Source organism: Pipra filicauda, unplaced genomic scaffold (assembly GCF_003945595.2).
Source record: "Pipra filicauda isolate LSUMZ 115617 unplaced genomic scaffold, ASM394559v2 scaffold168_size1973030_pilon, whole genome shotgun sequence".
Classification (NCBI taxonomy): Eukaryota; Metazoa; Chordata; class Aves; order Passeriformes; family Pipridae; genus Pipra; species Pipra filicauda.
In genome coordinates, this window is record NW_024104195.1 from 160,428 (window position 1) to 182,867 (window position 22,440).

Consider the following 22,440-nt stretch of genomic DNA (forward strand, 5'->3'; position numbering starts at 1 on the left):
CAAACATACAAGACACATGATTAAACTTATCATTAAAGGTTTTCTTGGCTGTTTCAGAATGTCAGCCCAAACACAAAACTTTAGAGCTTATGCAATAGAGGTATTCCCAAGGGAGTTATTAGAGAGGGAGGTTTCCCATTCATCCTGCTGTTTAACTTCATAGCATAGGGAACAATAATAGTGATAACATACAGTGACAATTTGGTTTAAAATACTGGGCTTTGTTTCTTTTCTTCTCTTACTTATTGCACTGGACAGCACAAAACATGAGCTTGCAATACTTAAATCTTTACATTCATTTCTAACCTGATTAATTTTCTAATTTTTTAATTGATTTTAGCATATTCTCAATTTAAGGCTTTTCTGGTACCCTTCTTCAAACATGACACTGGAGCACAGCAGCCATACCAAGGGTTTTTGCAAGATTCATACTGGTTCACTTTGCTCAGAATCTACAAATCTTATGTTAAAGTAGTCAGCGCCAAGAGTATACAACTCCCATCTCAAAACCATTAAATTTCAGGAAACCTCATCACAGCCACTCTTGTTTATTTAATATAACCAGAATTATTAGCACCCTGATCTTTAGCAACCAACAGTACAACTCTATATAGATCCATATTTCTGTAGGCTCAAAAACTTTGAAGCACAGAACAATCAACATGCTAAATATATATAATGAAAGGAGATACCACAAACTAATGTGAGGAAAACCAGATTGTAAATATGAGAAAGCAGCAACTATACAAAAAGTGAGATCCAGAAACCTCAGGATACAAATCATAAATATGTACATACTCATATGTGTACAGACACCACAATACTGGGCCACACAAATTCAAGATTCACTTGTAGTCCTTCCCAGAGAAACCAGAAAAGGGGATTCACTTAAATTCTGAATTTCTTCCTAGTTGACATTAACCAAACACACTCCTATAGCCATACACTACATCTACATGTAGAGAAATAACTACCTGTAGGGAATAATTGCTCTTTTTGTTTTAAATATCTAACTTACTGGGATGACTCATTCTCTACAAGTTTGTGTTTCTTTTCTTTGGCTGCAAAGACTGACATAAATTGGACTCTTCACTCTTGAAGAGGAAATCAGAATGAGATGACATCTATGCATGCTGTTGCTGTTCAGCCTTCCAAAAATAAGACTACTGCCCAAACATTTCTGTCACAATTTAGTGCCAAATGCACAACTGCCAATAGTGAGGATTTCAAATCCGTATGTATGCCAAAACTAACACTCATAAACATATATTCCACCACTAAAACCTTACAGTAATTAATATTATTATTTGGATTAAAACATCTGTCATGGAAGGGTTTGGTTTGTTGTCCAAAAATATGACAAACATATGAAAAACATACCTAGCATCTTTAGGAGCACACTTAATTTACAGCTTTTAACTTTGCTATCATGTACTATCTTGGTGCAGAACCAGTCATTCCACAAATGGGTCATTAATAAATACATTCATAGCTTCCTGAATTGATGTGCAACACAAAGCCTTAGTAACTAAAAACCACTTAAATTTGTATTGTAAAGGAATAAAATTTCTTCCTCAGTACTCTTTGTTTTCACATTCAATCTAAAGCTTTTAAGACGGTCATAAGACTTTAACGCAAGCACAAAATAAGCCTCTTTGTGATGTTATTTGTTGACTAGAGTCCTTTTCATCAAGCTTGTTAACCTGCTTCTAAATCCCCAACCAACCACCACTCTTCTTTGGTTTGCTTTCATTAGTATTTGCCTTTTCTTATTTCACTTCCCACACATCTAATGCCTGGATGGGAATCTTTGAGTGCTTCAATCCTATTTAATTATAGCATCTCACCAAAGATGGCTGTTGAGTTTTTTTTCTTCACTCTCACTTTCACCACACATTTCCACCAAACTCCCTTTTCCACTGAGCGCACACACACTTGACTTCACAGCAAGATAGATCAAGATGCTAAACCAAATGAACACTGGCTCTATCAGAGAAATTGCATTATGGATGCGGTACTTCCAACTGGAACAGAAACCTGATGTAGCTCAACACAGGTGCTAACACAGGCACAGAGGAGAGAGGAAGAAAACATCGATGTGCTGGAAGAAGGGATAAAAAATTAATGGATGATGTGAAGGAAACAACACTCGTAACGGCAGCCAGATCCATGCAGATCAATCCACTGCTACCTCTCTCTCTGTTTGCACATCTTCAGACTCACTCCCTCCATGCTCATACTCAACTCACTGATCCTATTTTTTTGCCTGTTAACTTCCTTCCCCAGGAACTTCTTGTATCTGTTTGCAACACTTAGAGGAAAATCTGTCCTGTAACTTGTAACTTGTTATCTGTTCTCTGCCATGCTTAGCCTTTTCACAGAATTACAGAATGATTTAGGTTGGAAAAGTCTTCCCAGACCATCAAGTCCAACCTGTGACTGATCTCCACCTTGTCACCCAACCCAGAGCACTGAGTGCCATATCCAATCATTTCTTGAACACGTCCAAAAAATTGTGCTCCAAAAAAAAGAGGTGCTTTTTTGTCCTAATTCTCCTGTACTCTTCTTAGAAGCACAGACAACTCAAGGAGCAGCAGAGTACACTGAGATCCCTACAGCAACAGGAACAGCAGTTTGTTCATCTTGCCTATTCCTTCTCCATTTTCAGAGGATGAAGCAATAAATGCCAAATATTAATCTCTAATTCCTTTAATCATGTCTCTCAAACTGCTATTTCCCCTCTTTTTGTCTGTCCTAACAAGGTCCAGGCACCTGCAAAGCCTCTGCTTGGGGAACACAGCTTCCAGATGAAAAAGCACCTAAGTAAAGCTAACCTGTGATATAGATCTGGTATCAATAAATATTATGTACAGATGGTTTAAGAGAATCATAGAACCACAGGATGGTTTGGGCTGAAAGGGATTTTAAAGCTCATCCAGTTCCAACTCCCTGCCGTGGCAGGGACACCTTCCACTAGACCAGGGTGCTTGGACCACCATCCAGCCAGGCCTTGATCTGAGCTAAGTTCAGTCTGAGGCAGATGCCTGGTATGAAAAACTTCATCTTAGAAAACATGTGTCTCAAAATTCAGGTGAGAAAGTGAAAAGAAATCCAAAGAAAAATTCAACAACATAAAGCAGTTTCTATCTTGAGGGATACTGTATTATCTTCCACTTGTATTTGTACACTAGGATGAATATTTTATACCTACAAAATATAACTCTCAAAAACTATGCAGATTATGGAAAAAAACACATGTATGAGTTCCTCAGACATCTGCCAGCACTGTAGGCTAACCTTAATCTCCTAGCTCCCTTTTTGTCAATCTTGAAAAGAAGTAGAGCCATTTAGCCAAACTGTTGTTTTTATGATCTTTGGACAGACATTCACTAAGGGATATGCTGAAAATACTAATTCATTTCCATTTCTGACCTAAGCAAGATTTCTTGCTTTTAAATGCAACATGCTACTCTAATGGCCCTCAGTACCACCTGGCATCCAGAGTATATTTACTGCATATGCCTCATTTCCATCAAAATAGGGTTTAATATGACCTTTATATAATTTTCTGATTTAGTCTATATTTTGCTTGAAATAGATGGAAAAGTAATTAACAAGTTAGATTCAGGCACTGAAAAAAAAACCAGAATATGCACTTCAAGAAGAAGAAGAAAAGGAATTTGAATTGCTACAAATATGTAAACCAAGTTCAGAAAGAGAGCAAGTCTCTGCTACAAACTCTGGGAGAATGGCAGATCCTTTCCCTTGGAATAATTCTGAAGGATGATTTTCCTCTTCGAAATGTGTTAAATAGAAATAGCTTTGCACACCACAGCAAAATCACTGTGACCCAAGAGACAGCTGCCACAAAACCACAACGCTTCTACAGTGGGCAGAAAACTGAAGTCCTTGAGACTGAACAGGATGCATCCTTGACTTTTTGAAGGTGACACAGAAAGCAGATTAAGTATCTTATGTGTGGGTTTTTTCTTTTTAGTTTTCATTTCAATGACTTATAAACAAAATCTGGTTTGTTGTTTTTCTTTTCTGATAACCACAGAATGGTTTGGCTTGGAAGGGACCTTCAAGATCACCTGGCTCCAAAAACCATCACAGTAATCATTAAAGAAGTTCTAATTTCCACTTTTTTTACAGTCAATAAAGGCCATTATAAATGTCATTATTTTCAGGAAGAAATCTAGTTTCAAACTCACAATCAGTTGAGTATTTGTAGAGAATACATATGGTATAGTTATTATACAAGGATATATGGATAATTCCTGTTTAAACATCAATGTCAGTAAGATCTCAAATGCTGTCGTTTGAAGTCATAATGTGACTCTGAGAATCACTGACTCATGTCCAGAACTTTAACCAAATGGATCTTATCTGCCTTTTGGTGAGCAGTGCAGCAACAAATGGTAAAAACATTTTCTGACATGGAGGAAGGAAAGACAATGAAAAATTGGCTACAATATTAATCTGTTCAAGAAAAAGACCTATTGAATATTTGAATCATAGAATCCCAGAAGGTCCTAGATCATCCAGCCTCACCCTGTGCCATGGGCAGGGACACCTTCCACTAGCCGAAGTTGCTCCAAGCCCTGTCCAACCTGACCTTGAACACTTCCAGGGATGGGGTAGCCACAGCTTCTCTGGACAACCTGTGCCAGGGCCTCACCACCCTCACAGCCAAGAATTTCTTCCCAATATCCCATTAAAACCTACTCATTTTCTAAACTATCTAATATAAAATTATTTTAAACTGTCCAATATAAAGCTATCTAGAATGGTGCCAAGTAGAACCATTCTAACTTCCACCACAAATAGTTATGGAAAAACAAACCCATAAAAATTTGATATTATGAATATCAAAGTGAAATTAAACCGGTACAAGGTAAAACCCAGGATTTTAATACTATTATGTCCAGTGTTTTAAAATGATAATTCAGTGAATTTTTAAATAGAAGCATATTTAGAAAAAGAAAAAGCACTTTTTTTGCCAAAACTGTGGCTATTTTATAACATTTTTATAATATAAATTCAATTTTTTATTTGTTTTTACTTGTTGGTTTGTTTGGTTTTTTTTAAACTCACCATGTCCCAGGAAGAAAGTTATTTCTGAGGAACCAATAATTTCATGAGAAATGCCCTCATAAGAATAATTCATAAGAATCAAAGCCTCTGTTCAGTAAGTCAACTTTGAAGTACCTATTGACCAAAGTAATTTATAACTACTTTTAATTTTTCATCTTTTTCAATGTATTTTTCTTTCTCCAAACCATAGTTTTTTTTATTCTGCAAGCAGGTTCCAAGAGAAACACTAAGAAAATACACTGTGGTGCCCTTCTTTAAAAGGCTTCTTAAAGACAAGAAATCCAGGGAAAAAGCAAAACAATAAAGAAACCTGGAGTTTTTCTAACAGAAACAAAACAAAACACATAACTTTTAAGTAATTTTTATTTCAGATATTAGTTAATATCATGCTCCTAGAGTAAGGAGAGTGGGCACTTAAAATTTTTAGACATCTATTTTTCATAACCTTGATAACTCTCAAGTGTTATGTCTGGTACAACTTTTATCCTGAAACTTCTGGTACTGTGCTTTTCCATTCTAATTCCTTTCTGAAATTCCTTTAATTTTCTTTTCTGAATTAGACTTCATTCTAGAGATTTTTCCAGTTGAAGTCTCAGGGCATTTTCAGCTTTTGTTGGGTTTCAAAAGGGATTGTCTATCATCCCTTGTTACTTCCTTATTCAGGAAAGACATGCTATAGTAACTTTTATATAAAAGTTGAAATTCTAAATAAAAAGGGAACAGATTAAATATCACAGGGAATTGTAGAAGAGTCATATTATTTTTAAAGGGAAAAAATAAACTGGTTGGAGATATTCAATGCAGCTGTCCATACACATACATACACTTACATACTGTGCCACAAGGTCTTTGTAGGGATTATTTTTAAGTAATGTCTTCAAAAAAGAATTTTCTGTCATATATTGAATCCTTAACCTCTACAACAATTAAATTAATTTAAAACAATATTAAACTCACACTGTAAAAGACTGCAATGGAAAAAGATGTCTAGACCAGTGCTTATGCAGAAGAAATACTAAGGAAAACCTTGTTGAAACTGTGAGGATCATCTGAAAAGCTCCTCTGTTTATCTTTTGTTAAAAAGCATCTTGGATGAAACACATTTGATGGGTTATAATTACAGTTAATTAGACTGAAGCATTCTGATGGAAATATCCTGTGAAATATCATTTCTATAAAGAGAGAACCACAGGGCATTTATTATTACAGGATTAGTGACCTTCAATAGTAACCTTCAACAGTAAACTTCAATCTAGTGCCTGCAACACAGAGTAAAATTTTAGTAACTTCACTTCTACAAGATTCCTTCCTCCTGGATGATGTTGTCAGAGCTGCTGGACACCATCCAAAAGAGCAGAGTATGGAAAATAACATTGTTCTATCCCTCTGATAAAACAGGAAAAGTAATTCTAGTTTTGATCCTGATGACAGGTCAATTAAAAGTTTATAATATTCATAAGATGCAGAAATAATATTAATAGTCTTCATAAAGTTATTAGCTGCAATTTGTCCCAACTCATGTTCTTTCATAAGTAAAGGCATTGTTTGGAAAAATATGTGTATGAATAATACTCAGATACATTTCAGAAACTGGAGGAAACCTTCTGCTCTTTTTTAAAATTTCTTTTGAAAAAGAGCAAAATCTAGTATTTGATAGAACGGCCTGTACCAGGCACATCCCCCTGAAATTACTGTGGAAGTCTCTAGGTAAGTGCATGAGGCTTTGGATGCAGTTTCTATTTATTTTTCAGCATGCCTACAAATTCCAGACTGCATGGCTGCCTTTCTACTCTGAGGAAGAGGAATGTGCTTTAAGCAGAACACACAGTTTTGTAAATGTCAATACAAACTGAGAAATAAGTTGTGTTAAAACAATCCTGTAAGAATGTACTGATCTGTTACTTTCAACTCAGCAACATCTAATAGCAAAATCAATAGAAACTATAAATTATTAAGCATCTGAAGAGCTAGTACTGTTTCTAAAATTTTAAGACAGAAATTAATATTAGGTTGTACTTTATTCATAGATTTATCTCCTAGAATAGATGATATCTGTAGTGGAATCCAAGTGGCTGTCTTAAGAATTCCACTTCCCTCCATCTACCCAGCTGATCTGTCTGGGCTTTCAGAAAAACATCACTGATGTTCAAAATGCAGAGACGGAGGCCATGCCTTCATGAGATGATCCACTAATCACAACAGAAGTGATGGCTTTACAACACACAACCATAGCAACTCTATCTCTAAGGAGTATGTGCATTTAAATCACCTCCATAAAGGGAAAAAGGCTGGGTTTTTTGCTCTTTCCTGTGTAAAAACATTTCCTTTTTTGACTGGCACTTCTATTGAACGGCTGCAATAGGTTTCTACTCAGATATTTTCCATAGAAATTTCAAGACTGACAGATCTCTCAAGAAATGTATAGTTGAAAGTTGATGCTCAGAAATTATAATGTGTGGTCCATGGGGTTGTGTTAGTGCTCCTCAGTTCTTCCCCAAATTCTCCCTTTCCCGGTTTCACAGTGGTTTTTTTCTCATCTCAATCATGGTTCCTGCTCATTCCTCTGCTACACTTGTGTTAAAAGCTCTCTTTTGCTTCTTTCTGTATTCAGTGCTAATCTTCACTATTCTCCCTCTCTCATATTCTACTCTTCGCTTTGCTCTCCGTCCTTTCATTTATTATTCTCTGCTCTACCCTAATTATTTATATTGCTCCCCCATTGTAGGTTAGCATGTAAACAATGTTCAGTCCTTCCTTGCCGTCTTCATCTCCTCATTCACTTGTCTTACTTTTTCTCTTTTGGCCCTCTGGGGGCCTTTCCTTCTTTTAACAAGCCACTGTAAAGTGATTCCCCATTTATTTGATGTTTTAACTCACTGAGTTTGTACAACTCAATGCCGTTTCAAAAACGTTAAGCTGCTCAGTGGCATTCTTGTTTGGTGCATTGTCTTCTTTTTTCCTTTAAATACTCCCCATCTAATGGATTGCCAATTAATTAGAAATAGTAAATCTTCACTCTAGAATAAACACTACATGTTTGTGAGTCTTGAGGAGCTCCTAAACTAATTTTTATGGCTTTGATGGTAACCATTCCCACTCCTTGGCAGCTTGTCAATGGAAATAAAAGTTCTCTGAGCAGATACCCAAGCCATCATTTGGAGAATGTTTTCTTTGAGCAGGATGCTCCTGCATCTGCTTCCCCTCCCTCACTGTTTTTTTCCCTATTATCTTTTAAGGATGTCAGTTTTGAGGGGTCATGCAGATGGCTGAGTTTCCCCAGGATAAAGACAGGTGAAAAACTAACGCTACAAAATAAAACAAAAATGCCAAACAAAAAAACCCCAACCCACCAACCAATCAAATAAAAAAAAACCCACAAGCAAAACAAAACAAAAAACCTGTTTTTTTTTTTTTTTAATTCCTGATTGCCTTTGACCTGTTTTGTTGTCTGAAGCCCAGTGAATATGCCAGCTTAACCAAAGAAGAGACAAAAAGGAAGGAAGTTGAGAAGATTTTTAATTGCTGCTGGAGGAGAATATCTCCTGCTCTTCTCAAATTGAGGAGAAAAAAGACAAAAGGAAGTGGGACCAGACAGAAGAAGAAAGAACCCAAATCTGATATGTCTATTTAGCATGTTATACATGAAGTAAACCTGTTTAAAATGATTTATAAGAAAGGTGCTTCTCAAGAAATGTTTACTGTGAGCCAGATGTAATATAAATTATTCATACCTGATGAGGTTGGTTCCTCTTCAATTGAGGCTGTGCAAAAAGGTATCAGGGATGGAAAGGGTGGCAGGGACAAGGAAGGGGAAGGGAAGAGACAGGAAGAAAAGAGAGAGAGAGAGAGAAATACAAATGAAGAAATCATATAGTTTTAATTGTTATATTATTTACGTTTTTTAATATAAGTAGGTATTATAAAAAACTTTATTCTCTCCATTCCACACCCCTTCTGTTCCCTTCAGGTCCTTGGCAACCACGATGGGGGGGTGACAGCAATGAATTACTGATTCTGAAATTGAGTAGTTAGGGAGCAAAAGTGGCAGTTTTGAGGTGGGAGGGGTGTGTGTCAGGGACACAGTTACCCACTGGACTCTCCATTCCAGCTGTCTGGGGAAAGTGATAAAAATCCATATCTTCATACCTTTCCCTTTTATGGGTAGATAACTATCTATAACCAGCACATTCAAAAGAAGGGAACAAGCATGTTCACAGTAAAACTGCATTTTAAAAGTAGGTCAGTGACCGAGTTCTTTTCCTTCCTGTAGTCAGGATATTTTGTGTACACATGCATCACAAAAACATTCTTTTCACAGTCTTGCAAATTTCTCTGTGACAGCAAAAGCCACGTTCAAGTGTTTCTCAATTGGATACTATAAGAGAACCTGGAGGTGAGAAAACTCTCCATAGATAAGATATAGAGGCTCCCTTGAGATATTAAACACGTGTATCCATACTTTTATTTTTTTTCTCTTTTAAGAAACACCTTCTACCAGTGGCAATGGAAGCTCCTTCTTGATTTCTTGCAGAATCAGTTCAAACCATACTCCCACAGCCATGACAAACACTGACCCATCCCGACAGCCCTCAAGCTTGCACTTGGCATGGATAAAGATTTCAAACATTTTCTCAAAGACCAGCACAATGCTTGGTAAACTAATTTATTTTCCTGCACTATCACCCCCATCTATTGTGCAGGGAGGAACCAGAACAGGATCAGGAAGACCTTCCCTCTTTTTAGTGAGAATTTGTCAACTGTGTTTGAGACCAGCAATAAATCTTGGTTAACTCAGTACAATATTCTATATATGCAACTGTATGAGGTGACTAACACTGAACACATCAGTTATTCCTAATGCAGAGTAGCATGGTGTCCTTTTGTGGACTGTCAAGTCTAATCAAGACAAAATCATGAATTACTGTCTAAAGCACCAGTCAAGCATCTTGTCTCTAGCTGAGACAAATAGGTGATTTTTATTTCTAAAGCTTGGTGTTCAGATAAACCATGAAGAAGGGTACAAAACAACACAACATTATGAAGTACATAATCTAAAATGGCCTAAACAGGATGCTTAGCTAAGCCTTCGCTTTTGTAACTCCTTATTTAATGTTTGAATGTTGTCCTAGTTAGGACAACTGAGACCAGTTCATCAGGGTATGGGTGTAACCCAAAACTGTGTATTCTATAGCCTTCCATGCCATTTCCCAGAAACTGTTATCAATGAACCATTTACACCATCTGCCCATAGAGCCTGACTCCTCAGGCTACAAACTAGGTGTTAAGAGGCCTGTGAGATAGGAGGATGCTCCTGTCCTCACACCCTTTGTGGAACTCCCCGCCCTGAGGGAAGTGCTGAGCATTCCTGCCTGAACTGCAGGATATATAATCTTGGAGTCTTGGAACATTTTTAACCACTCTGTGGGATCCAGAGAAGGACTGCGGCTCATCGCTCTCAAACAGACTTGGATCACCACCCTATACTGGACTCCAATCACCACTTTTGACCAGACTGCAACAGCTCTCCCACCAGCAGGTTCTTCCCCTCTCCCTTTACTTTGGACTCAAGCGGGGCCCAAGGAACACCACGTTGTTCATGCCCCAGGGTACTGGGTTATACATTTGGGTTTTGTGGGTTAAGACCAATTGTTTGTTTGTATGATTGTACTTACTGTATTATTTTAGTAAATTGTTATTCTGACTTATAATCTCTCCTTTGAGTTGAGTTCATTTCCCCTGCTGGTTAACTCTTAAACCAGTACAAATGTGTATTCGAAAACTAGATTAATCCGTTATGCAGTGTATGTAAAGATCGCATTAAGCTTTCAGCAAGTTTTTTTTTACTGTGTAACTGCTGAATTTAAGTAAAATCTGTTTGTGGTAGTAGAATTTCAAGACAATTCAAGAAAGAAGGAAAAATACTGTCCTACTGTTTTTAAATAGAACCAATTAGATAATCTTTAATTCAACAACATGACAGCTGATTACACAGACACAGAACAAACAAACAAAAAACCCCCACACCTGAATATTTGAATCTCAGAACAACAGAATCTGAAGTAAATAAATAGCAGAATTCGATCGCAGGCAACTCCCTGCCCGTGGTTCCTCAGATTAATCTTGGCCTCGCTGTTCCTCTTGGCAGGAGGAAAGAGTGACCAAGTTCCTTCTCTGGGTTCCGGGGCAAAAAGTCCTTTATTCGGAAGTCCCACAGCTTATATCGTCTTGGGGAAAGGGCTAGAAGGAGGAATGCGATTGGGCAACGGTCCGGAGGAAAGGGAGTGACTTGAGGGCTCCACTAACCAATAGGGGAAACAGAAGGACCGAGGTCCCATAATAAGCTCAGGATTGGGGAGACGGCCAATCCTGTTTGAGCAGAGGCAGGGCTGTATTCGGGGAGGGGAGACAATATGGTTCCAAGTGGGGGAGGGGGCCACGCGGACCGGGTAAATACATAACTCAGGGAAAGACCGTACAATAAAACACAAGTAGTTGTTGTTTTTCTGCTTTGCTTGGTCCCAGGGAGCTGCCACTGTGATGGACCCGTTTCTAAAGCCGCTCTTTCCAGGTTTTGTAATCCTGGCATTCACCCACAAATAAACAAACTACAAACTAAGTAAATAAAGTAGGTTGTAATTTGTCAAGGTGCCACTGGAAGGGAGGACTACACAAACAGAACAGAACAGAACATGAAAGTTGGAAGTTCCATTATTAAATTTTACAAATGCTCCAAATCTGTATTAGCTGCAAGCTCTACTGCTGCTTGAAGAGCAAATAATTCAAACTACTAGAGACTACTGTGCATTAAAACTGGTTAAACAAAACTGCCTAATTATACAAAGCATATTCATTCCAGGAACCATTTTCTTCAGACCGCTATTTGAATAATATTCTTAGACTTAATTTTCGGGATGAAAACCAGCATTAGCAATTCAAAGCTGAATTCTGTTACTACTGTGATAGTTGTTTCAGAGGGACCACTCTGTGATTAGGTACACATCTAAATAAAACAGTATAGCTGAATCTCAGCTGAATAAATTGCTCAGATGCCAAGACAGCTAAGCAAATAATGTCACTTTTCTGTTTATTTAATTTATATTGGCTATTTAATTGTTGGTTTGGGGTCTTTCAGGAATAGGCTATGTTATTTTCTTGTCTGAGCTGCTGAGAAGTGCTTTTGCAAAAGCCCTAGTTCTCTTGTCAATACTGTATTTCTTAACTCCAGACAGAAATTAAATATGGATATCAAAAACAGATATGAAAATGCAGTTATGAACTTGTTCATACTTCATACAAACTTTTATAAAAAATCAAATTAACTTAATCTCTCGCTTTATGTGACAGGATATTTTCACTTCCCATAGCTTTAGAAACCGTGTTTAAAAAAACAGCCTCAGAAAGCTATTGAATGCTCAGAGAATACACTGCTTTTGTTATATCATACCAGCTCAAATGCAATGTCAGCACTTTGTTTTCCATTCATTAAGGAAATATATTAAACTAGCACACCAAAAATTTCCTACGCAACATTACTTTTTTTTTTCCATCAGCAGTGATTTAAAGCATTAAGTTACTTTTAAAAGCTATTCATCTCCGTAGTAATTATCTGTATTTTACTTTTTACTTGTTCCAGAGGAGTGGAGAGGGAGTAAGCTGGAACTGCCTTGAGCAAGTGGGATGGCACAGGCTAGTGATTCACTGTGGTGGGTGGTGGATCCCCATCAGCCTGATGTTTTCCTCTTGACCTCAGAGAGGTGAGATTCACACAGAGTAGCCACTTATTTAATAAAAAAGTGCCCCAAACAGTCACAGGCATCATCAAGTCTCATAACAGCACTGCGTGACCTTAAAATGTAAAGTTCTCTGAAGCTTCAACGCATTTTTGACAGCATATTTCTTCCCCTTTTAATGCATCATTGACAAAATATAATAAGACATATGGCAGCAGAAATATTAGATTTTATCTTCTTAGGGAAAATCTGATTTTCACTTGGGAAAAGCTGATCTTTTTTTCCTTAGAGGTGAATAATACTGCATGACATTAGTGAGAGGAAAAAAGCCATGAAGACACGGGCAAGTTTGCAAAGCCTATACCAGGACACATATCACCCAACATTAGCTTAAGAGAGATAATACAGGAAAGCAATGCTTGAGTAGTATCTGAATATCTATGCCAGATTCCTGATTATTTCTCTTACTGTGGTAGAAGCCTTGATGGGCCTGGGAAAAAAAAAAAAAAAAAAAAAATTTGAAGCATTAATAACATCCTCCCGTACTACGTTATATCTTATGACATATTACATTAGTTTTGTGTTATATTGAAGCTTACGTTAATTTTATATTCATGTGAAATATGTTTGCCTTTAGCATTCAAATAAAATGTAAGTCTCATATATAAAAGAATAAACTTAGATATATGGCACTATCTCTATGGGAAAGTCTATGCAAGAGCTCTATAATATTACCCAAATGAACAGCAAGATCCAAGAACAAGTAACATTTTTCTGAATGTGACATCGAAAATGAAATTATATGCTGCTCATCATCAAATCTCAGAATCTCAGGGGGCCTGCAATGCCAGAAAGACTGACTTGATTGACTTCCTATAAAGATTCAACATCAGTCATTAAGGGTGTGATTTTAATGCTACAGATGTTTCATTGAAAGTATGTGTTTAACAAGACTGTCTCTTCACTTGCTCCCCATTTGACAAACTACAGCATTCAGAGGGCCTTGGAACAGGGTTGTCACCTTCTGTCTTCAGCTGGTCAGGTTGTGCTTGCAATTATGCTTGAGAAACAAAACGAAACAAAAAATACACACAAAAGTCCCAAAAAAATAGACCAAAAAACCCAACCCATCCCAAACCAAACCAAAACCAAAAACCTGTCATAGGTTTGACAACAGATGCTGGAATTTTTTCCCGGTGTTGCCCCCTCTCCCCTCAGTCTGTTTCTTCCAGGATGGGGTGAGTTAGGAGAGGGGCCGCCTCCTTTTTTTTCCCTGAGGGGAAGTTTGTTTTTTTTTTCCTTTTCCCTGCTGGATACCCCGTGGAGATCGACTGAGAGAGAGAGAGAGAGACCCGAAGACGCATCTCAGAGCAAGGTAACCTTTCCCTGGGGCTGCGTTATCAACCGCCTGAAGTGAAACTGCGCCTGTGGGAAGAAGAACGCTATCCATGCTGGTTGCTCACGTGGCTGCGAGCAGCTATTGAGCTGCCGAGGACAATTTACCCTCAGCTCCCAGGTTTGCTGTGGGCTTCTTTCCTCTTTGGGCAATTAGGACTTTGTTTTGTTTCTTTTGAAAATTTTGGTTGCACCGTTTGTTGTTTATTTGAGTTTGTTAATAAAGAGCTGTTCTTTTCCTTTTCCACACTTTCACTTGAAGCCTCTTAATTTCAAAGTTGTAATTTTGTTAAACTTAGACAAAACCTAAATGACAAAACAACAAAACCAAACAAAGAAAAACAAAACAAGAAGAACACACCAGGAACCACTCTAATGCATGTGACATGAACTGATAAAACTCTGCCTGGGTGACAGATGTTATATGGAAAACACGTATATTAATTAAGAAATCCTAATTAGGCCTGTGGAACTTAGCAGAGGAATTGTATCACTCTTCATGGGTTTACATCAACTCAAAGCCTATGAAAAACTTACTCTTTCTTCATTGTTTTATTTCAAAAAATAAAATTTTTAATAAGAAGTTGGTATCTGAGCAAAACTTCAGGTATTATTAAAATCTAGAATACTAATATCTTAAAATGACAGTGTTAGAAAAGCCAATAAGGGAGGTCTAATTCATTCTCATTAGTCTTCATTTTTTTTCTAAGCATAGGGGCCCCGTGCTGAATGAGGACATGTTTAAACATGAAATAAAAGGTTTATTTAGGTGAAAGTCTGCATTTTGCAGAAGACAAGATTAGATAATGATTTTTTTTTTGTAAGTGCGTTCATGTTTACACCCCTGTAGAACAAGGCAGTCAGTGGAGTGGCCCCCTGAGCCTACTATTTGGCAGGATGGCCTTCATAAGGAAAAGAGTGTAAAAAAATATTTAGCTTTAAAGCAATTCCTGAGTTCTTAGTCAGTTGCAGTTCTTGCCAAGGATTCATGTGCTGCCAAAGACATGATAGTACTAAAAGTTGTAATTCTGAAGCCAGGAGTAGTCTGCCATGACTTGAATTATCACACAGTTTTACACAGACTCACACACATATGCTGTGTGTGAGAAGATGTGAATGTCACAAAAGAGAGGAGAGTGTAATGAGAAAGTGTCCTAGAACTTTTACGCCCCAAAATGAGTGTACTCAGATAGCTGAATGAATAAGACTATAAAGCAGTGTACAGTAATTTTTGTTTCTTTAAATGCCGAAGAACATTCACCATCAATCAAATGCATGGTCTTAAAATTAAATGCTAAAAAAGGCAGTAAAATATACTTATGGAAGTAGGTACCTGCTAGTGTCTGTTACACTTATGGATGTGAAAACCTACCTGAGATATACCCTTAGTTATACATAGAAAACTTTACCTTTCAAGTCAAGCAATTTTATATTTTCACATTTCAGTCAGTTGCCTGAAGCTTTTTCTCTTTATTGTTTTTGTGTGTTCTAGGGAAAATTTTACTAGCTATTCTTATATGAATGGAGAATTTTAAAGTAACATCATATACCACACTGCAAAGTAATAATGATGATAATATTTTTTTTTATTTTATGGATATTCTCCCACTTGGGAAATAAAATACCATAAAATCCCCACTCAGATGCTCACAGAGTGTTTGAGTCTGGTTATTGACTGGTGCTAGACTCTGGATTAGCTCTCTCACTGAAGACTTGATCTGTACCCAAGTGCTTACTACCACACCACTTGATCCTCCAATATCCAACATCCAACAGTATAAGTTAAAAGACAATAAAAAAATGCTCAAAGTGAATCAGAAAATTGCAGTTAAATAAACCTGCAGCCCTTAACATCAGATGCCAGCTTTAATGCCTGAACTTTCTGTGACACTATCTGTTCTTATTTCACCCCAGAATGACTTCAACCATCTGTCCTGCTGCCAACGAATTGCACCTAGACTGCCCATCTTGCCTCGTGGGAATACATAACTGAGAAGTTCAATAAACACACAGGAAAACCCAGTGGATTTCAAATAGTAAGATTTCAGGATAAATATGTATCCTGCAACTTTCAGTGATTTCAGGGATTTTGTCAAACTCTCTAATTTGCCAGTTGTAAAGATCGTTCTGCCATCCTTTCTGGGGAATGAAGCTATATAAACCAACTAGAAGGCCACAACTTTATCACAGAATCCTTAAGACTGGGAAAGACCTCTAAGATCATTGAGTCATGATACGAAAAGCCTTTAGATTGCAACCAGACAAAATGGAAAGCACTTAATAGTCACTGTTTCATAGAAAATGCAGCATAATAAATAAAACTGCATAGAATCAAGGACATACAGTTCTCAGTGCAAATTACTCACTTCATTCACAGGCCCTACAAAGGAATTAACTTCTTTTTTTCCCCTAAATCCAAGTCTGTAGTACTCTGTTCAGCATGACTGAGGGCCTGCATTCTGCTTAACCAAGGTGATTTCCATGCAACACAACATTCATCATGGGAAACTTCAACTGTAAATTGCATATTGTGTCAAGAGGAGAATTCAGAGGAGCAGATGGCAGGTAAAATGAGAGATGTGGTGTCTAAGGATCCCATGTGGTGTCCCATGCAGGGAGACATAATGCTCTGATGCAGTGTATGTTTTAATCATTTTTGGTGACTTCAGGAATGAAACAAATACCCCACCATAAAAGTACAGGGCATGAACACAGACGTGGCAAAGAGAAGACTTGAGTCCTGGTGTAAGAAAAGCAAAGCAGATATTTTCAAATTAATAACAGTATTTTCATTGCTAAGGCAAAGTTTGGGGACTGGAATACATTTGAGGAATAACAGACACACCAGTATTCACTTCAAACTCTTTTAATTGGACAGAAACAAAAGGAGATCCTATGACCTTTGCATCTAATACTGGTTTTATATTTAACTCCAGTACAATCACAATAAATACCTAAATACATCTGAATCCATTATTGTTTAGTATTGAGAAATGTGTGCTGAAAAATATGTGTGATGTAGACTGTGGCAAAACAGTGTCAATAATATCCAGTTTCAATAAAACACTGCCCTTATCTAGATCTCAAAGAATTTATTAACACATAACTCTGTTAACAACAGTGACAATGGGTCATATATCAATTTGTCTAAGGATATCTGCAGAGGTCTATTGAACCTGGACCTCTCCAAAACTAGCACACTGTTCTGCCCTAAAATATGATTGATGAAGAGTGTTTACTTTAAACCTGAGGCAGGTTGTACAAATTGCTGTGCGTTTAGCATGCCAACTTCTTTGCTGACAACTGTAATTCGACAAACAGAAATTTCCAAATGGGAAACATGCCTAAACACAAGTGTAAAAGGAGACGTTTTGTTGACACTAACATGACTTTGCTATATGCAAACAAGGCAAGAGATAACACTGTGATAGGAGGTAAAAAATCACACCAGGTGTGAGATTTCTTTATTCTTTTCAGAAATGCTATGTTCCTAGCCCTTAATTTGTTATCTACATACCATTCCTAATTTTTCAGAAAATAATTAAAAATTGAATACTCAAGGCTTTTTCTTATGAACAAGTGAAGATAATTTACACTGATTTTTCTTGTTTTAGTGAATAAAGCCACTAGAAGTCAACAGTTTATCAGCCTCTGAATTCACCCCAAAAGAAACATTTTCACAGCAGTCATCAGTCAGCACTCTGGTGCTCCTCCATGCCTTTCAGTTTTCATTAATGTAGGAGTCAGGCCTATTGATTTTGAGCTTTTTATTTTCTTTTTAAGAATTTTTTTTTTATCTCCAGTATATGGATTTTTCTGAGACCCACCTCACCCCTACTTTCCCATACATTCCTCAGAGCAGATTTATTCATTTTCCGTATAGGGTTTTGTGCAGTCAAAGGATGCTCAGCACCCTCTGTGGTGAATGCATTTCAGAAACATTCCCACCAACCAGCACCTCCTGCCAAGAGAAATAAGAGCTGTTGGGCTCTTGGTGAGCTGTGCTAAAATTCTGCCTTTCATTCCTTTTCATTTTCCACTCTTCCTTTCTGCAAACAGATGGCAAAACCTCTTAGAGTACTTCCACACATACCCATCTCCACTGCAGCCCACAACAAAAACAAGGATTGCCACCCTTATAATCTGTTCTTGGCACTGGAGATGTTGGAAATGCTTTTTACTTGGGATGTTTCAGGTCAAAATAGTTACAATCAACACTTTTATCCTTGCTCCTGCATTCTGTAATGCCTTGTTTTCGTAAAAAGGCATACAGGAAATGCAGGATGCACAAAGGAAGACGAACCACTGAGTACAAAGCTACTTTCCCAGGTTGCAAAAAGCAAGTCAAAGGGGAAATGGCCTCAAGTTGCACCAAAGGAGGGTAAGGTTTGATATCAGGAAAAATTTCTGCACCAAAATAGTGGTTAAGCATCAGAACAGGCAACCCAGGACAGAAGTGGACTCATCATCCCCGAAAGTGTTCAAAAAAATCAGTAGATGTGGACTTAGTGCTGTGGTTTAGTGAGCATGGTGGTGTTCAGTAATAGATCAGGCTTGATGATACTGGAGATCTTTTCCAACCTTGATAATTCTGTGATTCTATGAAGACCCATAATCTTACCTCTTATCTGCTGATGTGGCACTTTTTTGTTGGGCTGTCAAAGTGCTAGACAGGTAGGGACTTGGAAATGGATGAGCTTTAAGGTCTCTTCCAACCCAAACCATTCTCTGATTCTATGATTATTGAAATATGCTACATTTAAATGACTAATTATAAATACAGTGATGGAATAATCTCTAACATTCAAGGTAAATACATTTGAGTGCTCTAAGTGTGTGATACTGGGGATCTGGGAAAATGACAGGCAGATATCACATATTTAAGAAAACCTGGAATGGAACTGGATTGATTTTCATTACAATTAGGTACACTAACAAAAAAGAAATTACTAGCTTTTCTTCTCCATCATTAACTGCTTCAAGACAGAACCTGAAGAATAATCTTTTGTTTTTTGTTTTCCTGTTTTTTTCCCCCCTATTTATCTATATATATATTTATATATATGTATATATATATTAAGCAGCATATATTAAGCAGAAGTGAAATTATTTGTATTTGGATCAATCAAAAATTTCCATGCTTGTAGTGAAACATCTCATCTTAATCTCAATCCTTTCAAGAAACAAAATAAAAATTTGACCATTTTTTAACACTTGGAATATTTTTTAAAAAAATTCAAAATTAGGCATCAACAAACACTGTCTCACAAAAATTAAAGGGAAATTCAGTAATATATTTTCCTAAATATTTTCCTAAATTTTTATGGTAAACTTTTCTTCTGTTACTTTTTAGGTCAAAGATATGTTTTGTTTTTAAAGTTAAAAATTCCTTCTGAATTTAACATGAACACATGAATAATTTGCATGGCCCCTGTGGCATTTTCCAGTTAATATTCATGCAAAGAAAAGTTCAGGTTCAGAGATGGGTGATCTAAATGCTAACAGATGCAATTTTATTGCATTGTCAATTGCTCAACTTTATAAAGCATTATTAATGTTAACACGAAATACTGACTTACTAAGTCAGTGGAGTTATTTAAATCTAACAAAGACTTAAATTAAAGACAAAAAGTCAAAAACTAATCCCAAACAACACTAATTTTTCCCCCCTCCAAAACCTTTTTTTACCAGGAATTTTATGATTGACTTCACCCAACAGAAAATAATCCTCTTAAGAAAATGCATTAGAATATAAAATTAGAATATTAAAATTTACCTTAAACCATGTATTTTAAAGTCTGTGTTAATCACTATGTGCAGCATTCTGCAATCACACTCTACATCGAAGATTATTGTGACTAAGTACAAGATATGTTGAAGAAATAAGACATAAAATATAGTAGTCATGAAATATTCATCTGGTGAGCAAATCCTTCTGCTTCATAAATATTCCATGTTGTAATCTAGTGAATTTTATCCATGACTCTGCATTAAAAAGACACAATGACATGGTATAGATTTAAAAAAATACATGCACATAACTTCGAAGCAAATACTCCTGCTCTGTGTAGGCTGAAAGAGCAAAGTGTCTTATTGCTAAAGCAAAATAGCCAGTATTTGACTGAATTTCCTCCCCTTATGTATCTTCTTCTTGATTCTTTGTGCCACACAAAGCTCTTTACATAAGATCCATTTCATAAATGCAAAAGTGACTGACTGAATTTATTGTCTCCTGCTGACCTGGAATAAATCAGTAAAATACACATTTATATTTACCTTCCACTGGCTGTGTTTCTTTTACTGTACTATCTTACAGTTTGAGAATTATTCAAATGTCCCCTCACACCACTCAGGGACAGACAATTAAGACCTATATATTGCAGATATCCACTGATATCACTAAAGTGTAGTCTAGCCAGGACAAAATTTGAGCTTACAGCTCCAGGATAATTAATTCCTCTGTAATTAGGTCAAGTTTTCCCAGCAGAAAATGATGTAACTGTAAATTTTGCTACAATTTTGCCACACAAAACACAAACCTCAATGAGCAAAGAGATTTGTGAGGTTCTTTCTAGTTGTTTTCCAAAACATCTTCAATCTTTGTTTCATCTGTGGCCCCACAAATTTGGGTGAGGTCTTGTAGTTGGCTGGTCTGTGTTTGGCTACTGTGCATCAACCTGGTCAGTCAGGTCACAGGAGAGGGATTCTTTTTTTTTCCTTTTTTTTTTTTTTTTAACTGCCGGAAGCTTCTGTCTTTCTCAGCTCAAATTAATGAGCTTTCTTTTTCTTCTAATAATCTTATACCTGATTTATCAGGCAACTTAAAAAGTGACAGGGGACTGAGCAACTTGGTAAAAACCAAGAAATAGCAGATGATGTTTCCTTCCTAATAACATTAAGGAGGAAATATGTTAATGGTAGATCCATGTTATACACTAGAAACTGAACCAGCAAACTGGAAACAAGGAAACAACAAAATCAAAATGCTTTCTGGCCATGTTTCTTCTCCTTCACCTTCTAAAGTTCTTTTGTCTTTCTTAGGTTCCCTGAAGCCTTTAAAGGATAATTCTAATCAGCTTTCCATACACATCCTGTAGTCTGCATCACCACTCAGAAGTATGAGCCTGTCACCTGCTGCTGTTCTGCAATAAAATTATACTTATGGGTTGAAGATGCTCAGTGGTACTGGAGAAATTAAAATTTCTCATCCAATTTCATTTGGGGCACACTATAATAACTGAATAACAGCCATTGCTAATATTTGGTTTTAAAAATGAACATATAAAATTATTTTGGTGTTTCCTATCATGCTGCTAAACCAGACTGTATTAAAGTAACCAGTTCTCCTGTCTATATTTCAGCAGAAGCTTGAAAATACTGAAGAAGGAAAAAAAATTAAAGACAAATGTTGCCAGAACAGGAAACACTAGATATAATAAGAAATAAGGGGTAGAGAATTCTGTTACTCAGGTGATGAAAACATAAACAGAGCAGCACCTGGGCAGAATTTATATATAGAAAATAAACACCATGCTGAAAAGCTGCCCCTTTTTTTTTGAACATATTATGTGGCAAAGATAACAAAGTTCAGTAAATTGGAGACATCCAGCTCAACATATGAAGTGACTTCTCTACATGAAGTTGTAACTGTATATTGTACCACAGTGGTAGCCATATAAAGGGTCAGGGAAAAAATACTCTGAAATATGCATAAATCTAAACAATTTTCCAGTTACTTTTAGAGTAGAGACTACCAACTATTTCAGTTGGGCTTCTCTCACCTCATCAAACTCCCTACTCTGAAATCCTCTCTTCTTTCTGGGTGTATCCCACTTTTAAGTTCCCTGAGAAAGCAAAGCTTTATTGGGCTCTTTGGGCTGCCTGCAGCAATATTTGGGTGTGATGACATTCTGGGATTTACAGAGGTCAAACTGCACTTCCTAATGGCCCTATTCTGGTCCTAATGTTGATGAATCCTCATAGCCAGTCAGAAATTTAACTCTATTCAAGTTGCATGCTTGTGAATAATGAACCCTGAACACCTGTTAAAGGGCAGATAGATTATTTTTTACGATTTTTTTAACTTGTTCTTCTTTCCCTGAAGAATGGCACCTGTATTTTCAGCCCCTCTATCACCATTTTGCCCTGACAAAGAGTTTGGGAACCCATCTGCAGCCTAAGAGTTTTCTATACTCCCAAAGAGTGGAAATTTGTGGTC

General features: G+C 36.9%; 1 protein-coding gene across 3 annotated transcripts in view; it reads right to left on the bottom strand.

Moving 5' to 3' along the window:
* EDIL3 (EGF like repeats and discoidin domains 3) overlaps positions 1–22,440 on the bottom strand; it is a 231,956-nt gene that overhangs the window by 129,427 nt on the left and 80,089 nt on the right. For 2 of the 3 annotated variants that reach the window (XM_027712542.2, XM_027712541.2), the window contains exon 3: positions 8,829–8,858. The exons of the other annotated variant lie outside the window; for it this stretch is intronic. In XM_027712542.2, coding sequence (XP_027568343.1) covers positions 8,829–8,858 — 30 coding nt within the window. The remainder of the gene's footprint in view (positions 1–8,828; positions 8,859–22,440) is intronic. 3 annotated transcript variants of the gene reach the window in all.